The sequence below is a fragment of the Manis javanica genome, chromosome 1 (assembly GCF_040802235.1).
Source record: "Manis javanica isolate MJ-LG chromosome 1, MJ_LKY, whole genome shotgun sequence".
NCBI lineage: Eukaryota > Metazoa > Chordata > Mammalia > Pholidota > Manidae > Manis > Manis javanica.
In genome coordinates this window covers 82,946,305-82,952,304 of record NC_133156.1, presented here as the reverse complement: position 1 = coordinate 82,952,304, position 6,000 = coordinate 82,946,305, and the positions used below count along the sequence as shown (strand labels likewise).

The 6,000-nt window shown below is 45.2% G+C and overlaps 1 protein-coding gene and 1 long non-coding RNA gene across 4 annotated transcripts in view; one reads left to right on the top strand and one right to left on the bottom strand.

Annotated features, from left to right (window-relative positions):
- Positions 1 to 1,240: 1,240 nt before the first annotated feature.
- On the bottom strand, positions 1,241 to 2,428 carry LOC140848941 (uncharacterized). 2 transcript variants are annotated; one of them, XR_012130275.1, is made up of 2 exons: positions 2,290 to 2,428; positions 1,241 to 1,493 (listed from the first exon to the last, which is right to left on the bottom strand). It is a non-coding gene; the product is annotated as an uncharacterized lncRNA (long non-coding RNA). The 2 variants fall into 2 exon arrangements; XR_012130274.1 differs by lacking the exon at positions 2,290 to 2,428 and adding an exon at positions 1,984 to 2,166.
- A 72-nt stretch (positions 2,429 to 2,500) lies between these two features.
- RASA1 (RAS p21 protein activator 1) overlaps positions 2,501 to 6,000 on the top strand; it is a 117,030-nt gene continuing 113,530 nt past the window's right edge. For both annotated transcript variants that reach the window (XM_017656088.3, XM_073234377.1), the window contains exon 1: positions 2,501 to 3,292. In XM_017656088.3, coding sequence (XP_017511577.2) covers positions 2,775 to 3,292 — 518 coding nt within the window. In that variant the 5' untranslated portion in view covers positions 2,501 to 2,774. The remainder of the gene's footprint in view (positions 3,293 to 6,000) is intronic.

Genomic DNA, 6,000 nt, shown 5'->3' with positions numbered 1-6,000 from the left:
CTGTTCAAAGCAGTTGGCCAGGATGCATAGCACTGGGCTCGGCAACAGAATAGATCAAAGGTTGTATTTGCAGTATAGTTTTATAGATTCATACACCTAAAAGTATGTGTCTTTTAGAACATAGAAAACAGTAGATCTCAGTATATAATTGGTGTCAGACTGCAGTAAATATTGTTTTTTAATTCCTAAACAATTTCAAAAGTAGGAGGAGGTTATTCTGGGAATTAGAGCGATGAGCCTGACCTAGAATCTCAGGCAGCATACTCATGATGTGTGAACACTTAAGGGAAGATCAGTGGTGATAACCTGTGGGTCCAATATCCTACATTCAAAGACTGATTGTGGTAACTGGGGTGGGAGTGTTGCAGGACTGAGATGCTAACATACTATAGGTTTTCAAGTACAGTCTACATGAAAAGTTTTTGGCAGTGGATGGAATAGGCACTAGGACGATCTCTTCTTCCAGAATAGCAGAGGGCTTAGCACCCCAGGCTTACCTACATATCCTACCCACCTACCTAATGGATGACATCGGGTTGACTTCCTCATGTTTGCTCTTTCAAAACCATTTTTATATATTGCATACCTCCTTCTTGCTTAGCATAATATACTGCAGTGGTGCTTAAATGTCAAAGTGTAAGCTTGGAGGGCTTGTTGACACATAGGTTGTTGCACAGTTTCTGATTTAGAGGGTGTGGGGTGGGCCCCAAGAATTTACATTTCTAACAAGTTTCCAGTATAAAGATGGTCTGAGACCATTCTTGGACTTGTCCATCTTCACTCTCCCAAGTGGTACACTGCATAAAAGGTAAGCACAGTGTAGTCCCTAGGATTACTGTTTGTTTAAATTTGTCACTGATTTTGCAAACTCATCACTCTAATTCCCAGAACTTACCCAAACTTCTAAAGTAAAGCAAAACGTGTTGAGCGCCCGTGGCACCTCTGTCAGTAGTCTTTTCCTTTTTTTGGGGGCCTCTATTATAGACCCTTCCAATCCCCAGTATGCTCCTATATTGATCATCCTTAGCAGAGAAAATATTGATCTAAATGATCATGACTTAATGGTATTTAATGTGGGATTCCTCTTCGGAGCATTTAAAAGGTAAGAACAATATATGAATCTAAAAGGGCAAAGTATCTGATCCTGTAATTTCAAACAATGGGAATAATTTTTCTATTCCACTTATATGAATACATGTAATGGTTTATATATTCCAGTATAAAAGACAAAACCCATCTCTGGCTATATTAAAGGCGAGATTTCATTTTACTGATGATTTTTGAAACAAGACATCATCATAACTGGCACTTTGGGATCTTCTTGACATTTTCCTTGCAGGTGCTTTATGCGGTCTCACGTGATCATGCAGCTTGCCCTGCCGTGGACAAAGGTGTGTTGATTCGTGTCGTCAGAGACACCCCTCCCCTCCACACTTCCAAAGGACTTGCAGTGTGGCACAGATAAATGCGTGCGCGTCAGTAGTTAAGAGAGCCTGTTGCAGAAAATAAAACGTGTAGTCTTAGGAATCTGATTTTACAGCCACTATTTCTACCAAAATTCTTAGCTCTCCCCATTTGTTCTCCTTTATTTGGTTTTCTTTTGTTTCATCACTTAGATTTCATTTCACTTTTTAATTTTTAAGTCATATAGTGATTTATATTATGCAATGAAAATTAAACTTTAACAGTACCGCGTCAACTTTCGAAGCATTCCCTCTCCCTTATTCCTGGGCCTCGACCAGTTCTGGGTTTCTGCGCCGCCGGCTAAGGGTGCTTTTTCTATGGGTCTGAAAGCAGGGAACTGGCTTCTAGGCATCTTCCTTTCCCTTTCCCCTTCCCTTTTTCCTCCTCTCCGCCCCTCGTCCTTCTCGTCTCTCCTGCTCTCACGGTGCTGAGCGGCCGCGTGCTCAGGTTCCCGGTCCTCTCCTCTGCCCCACCCGCCCACTGGACAAAGCCCAGGCGCGCGCGGGCGGCAGAACCTACCGGAGAGCGGCCGCGCCGCCACGCGCTCACACTGGAGCTGCCCAGCGCGCGCTGCCGGGCACACGCCGCTTCCCTTCCTCCCGACTCTGCCTTTTCCTCTCCGGGCCCAGTGCAACCCCCGCGCGGGGAACGCGCCTGCGCAGAGGCGGCCTTCTCTTCCACCGCCCTTCCTCCCCTCCGCTCCTCCTACCTTGCCCCGCCTTCCTTTCTCTCGGTCGATTTCGCTGAGCGCTCCAGGTTGGGAGCAGTTCAGTCGATTTCCCCACCACCCCGCCCCCCTTCCTCTTTTCACCCCACCCCTCCCACCTCCAGCCCGGTAGAGGATGGAGCGGGTCCAGCGGCTCCAGCCTCAGCAGCGGCACCGGCGTTGGCTGCGGTGGGGGCGGCCGGAACTGGGGTGGTGAAGAAGCGGCGGCGGCGGCTGAAGAAGCGGCAGCCGCCCCGGCCGCTTCCCTTGGGCTTCCCTTCCTCTTTAGTGTAGCCAGGAAGTTTCTAGCCTCTGTGCATGTGTGTGTGCGTGAGTGTGGGTGTGTAGGGTGAAGGTCTGGGCGGCGTTTGTGCAGGCGTTGGGTTTTTTGCCCAGTTCGCTTCCCGTAACCCGGGCAGCTTCGGAGTCTGGGCTGCGGCCCGAGGAGGGGGCGCGGCGGCGGGCTCTCTCCTTTTGTTGTTGTTTCCTCCGCCTGGGGTGCTGAAGGGGGGACGCGCCTGGGTGGGGCGGCTCGGAGCCCGGGCCTGGTGGCCCCCGGGGCTCCCGGGCGGGCAGGGTAGGGCAGAGGAGAGCGGGCTTAACCATGATGGCGGCGGAGGCCGGCAGTGAGGAGGGCGGCCCGGTGACCGCCGGGGCAGCAGGAGGCAGCGCGGCCGCGGGCTCGAATGCCTACCCGGCGGTGTGTCGGGTGAAAATAGCCGCGGCCCCGCCTGTGGCAGCCGCCCCCTACCCGGCGCTGGCGGAGGCCGGAGGGGCCGGGACGCTGGGTGGTGGGGCCGCTCCGGGCTCGGGGTGCCTAGGAGCCGGGTCTGTGGCGGGAGCCCCGGGGGTAGCCGGACTGTCATGGGGAGGTGCTGCGGCCGGCGGGGCGGGTGCCGTCGCCGCCGGGCCCGGCGGGGAGATGGATCTCACCAAGGGGACCACCTCTTTGCCCGCTGACACTTTCGGAGCTGGCGGAGGATTCCCTCCTCTACCGCCGCCGCCTCAGCTGCCCCCTTTGGGCGCTGGCCTGGGAACAGTGGACGAAGGTGACTCTCTGGATGGACCAGAATACGAGGAGGAAGAGGTGGCCATCCCGCTCACCGCTCCTCCGACTAACCAGTAAGTCAAGACCGCTGTTCGGGGACTGGGAAAGCTGGTTCCTGGAAAGAAATGAGAAAACACACCTCACTTTTGCAGCCGTGATTTGTTCTGAAAAGTTTTGAAGCTTCAGGTTCCATGCTTAGGGATTTAATTTGATCACTCATCTTCCCTACAGGCATACTCCCTGGCGTCTTTGTGTATTTATTGCTCCTCTGGGAAGATGTAAAGTTTTTAAGATGGGAAGCTTGGGAAAATACGCATCCAGCGAGAACCGGATATGGTTCTGCCCCTTCCAAATTGAGGTGGCGTCCTGCGATTCAGCTGAGCTTGCAGCTACCGAGGCATTCATAGTCTGTGTTAACCTGTATGTGTTCCTTGTCGAAGCTAAATGATTAGTGAGAAGCTTTGAGTACAAGTATTTGGGTATTGTATTTATGCCTTTTGAAACAGACATGGGCCAGAACGCTTAGTTTTTGTTGTCTGCATACCCCAGCTTTTGCCCATTGAAAGCATTGTGATGCAGAGAAGTGTTTGTATCCCTTAGGAAAACATGGGTCAGGGAGAAAGGAAAGAAGTTCTGTACATTACAGGTGTCATTATGGACCCATACTCCAAGAGGTGTAACATGAGTGTAATCTTTTATAGTTAAGACTTTTTAAGTACAATTTTGAGGTACAAGAAAATAGCTTGCTTCCCTTTAACTCTTCGTTGGTGGCCAATACAGTATTCTGTTTGAAAATTAATTTTGACAGCTCCTGCAGACTGTATAGACAAATGACTTTTACAAAGAAAGTTACTACTTTCCCCTTATTTGTTCTTTTCATAAGTGCACTTAGGTATGTATTTATAGACCAAGGTGGACCTTGAGGGAGAGGAACATTTTGATGGCAAGTGGTAGTAGTTGGCAAACAAACAAAAAAAGTGTTTGTAGCTCCCTCACATCAGTTTAGAATTTCGATAAGTTTGGTGAGTATCAGGGAAAAAAAGATTTGATTCATACTTTGAGAGTCATTGAACAATTGAAAAAACATTTTTTTGGATAAGGTTCTTTGGAGGATTTATAAAGGACTTAAAAAAACAAATAAGGGAGAGTTTCTATAATAGTAATCCATTTTTGACTTAAGGCTACATATTCTCATGCTTAAGGTGGAAATCTAAGGCTACTCATATGTCAGTCATTGTATAGGGGTATTGGGTTCCTTTTATATTGTTCAATATTTTTATTTAATTCCAGTTTATGCAGTGTCTGTGTGTCACAGACTTTTCTGAAGGTATTCTGGGAGTGGTAAAAATTAGAATTTACAGAACTGTTTATACACCTTCATGCCTTTTGGAAAAAATCAGTTAAATATTAAGTACGCACTACATGATCACCACTGTGGTTATAATAACGTGCAACTTTTTATGCTGAAAGAATAATAGTCTTAAACCAGTTCATAACTGAATTGAATTAGGCATACTTAGTATATTGTAGTTATAAGGTTTTTTCAAATAGAATTTATTCAGTAGAACAGTTTTAGAGTCACAGCACCATTCAGCAGAAAATATAGAGTGTTTCCATTACATTTTTTAATAAACATGAATGTGTGCTAAGGAAAAATTGTGCTTGTGAGAAGTCTGTTGTGTGGGATTTTCATCATTATATGTATTTGGGAATAAAAATATTTGTATGAGTATGTATATGAGAATTGTTCATGTCCTAAAATTATCCTCCATTTCTAGTATGTTTTTAAATCTGCCACTGAGAAGTACAAATTTCCCTCTTTTCTTTATCTTAGATATCAACCCAGAGTCACTGGAGGCAATACAGTGTAGTGGTTAAGCGTGCAAATTCTGAAGTTAGACAAGATTTGGGTTGGAATCCTGACTCTGCCACTTACTAGCTGTGTGATCTTGGAAAGGTCAGTTTCCCCATCTGTAAAATGGGGATAATAATGGTACCTCCCTCATACGTCGTTTTTAAGGTTTAATGAGAACCCTGAACATATTCAGCACAGTACCTGGCACATAGTAAGTGTTCAATAAATAAATAGTATTCCACAATAATAATATAGTTTTATTGTCATTAAATTGCTTAATTCTATTGGTAGAGGGACTCCCTTACTAATAGCTATTTTAGAGAATGTTTTAAACTTGAAAGGCCTGCCTACCATGATTAATTATATTAACCATTTTAATTTTAACTTCATAAAGGCTTCCAGGAGGCTAAGTAGGTTTAGAGATGAAATTCAAGAGTTTTCTATAAATTCCTATTTTTTAAATGAAAGGAAAAAGCCTTAATTTGTTAACTTAGTAACAAATCTTCTGTAAAAGTATTGAAGAAATGTTTTTGGACTAAGTATTTGATTACTAGTGACTGGACACCTTAGTTATTGATAGCATGGTTTACTCACAGGATTGAGCTCATTGTGATTTGTCAGGCTAGGGTTCCCTGGTCACAGAATTCAACCTTATATCCAGCTAGTTTGCTACCATTGGTCACAGGAGAATCAAGTGACAATAAAGAGATATGTAGATAGATAGACCAGTGTAAATACATTTTTTGTGTGCATGGTGAATAATCTATCTCATGTCTATTACAGATGGCTTGGATAAGACTGGAAAAGTTTGTGTAATTTTAATTATTACATATATTTGAATATTTTCCTTTTTTGCAAGCTTTGAGGGCAAATTTTTATAAAAAAATTCTGTTCATATATTTTTATGCTAAGAAGGTTCTAGATCTA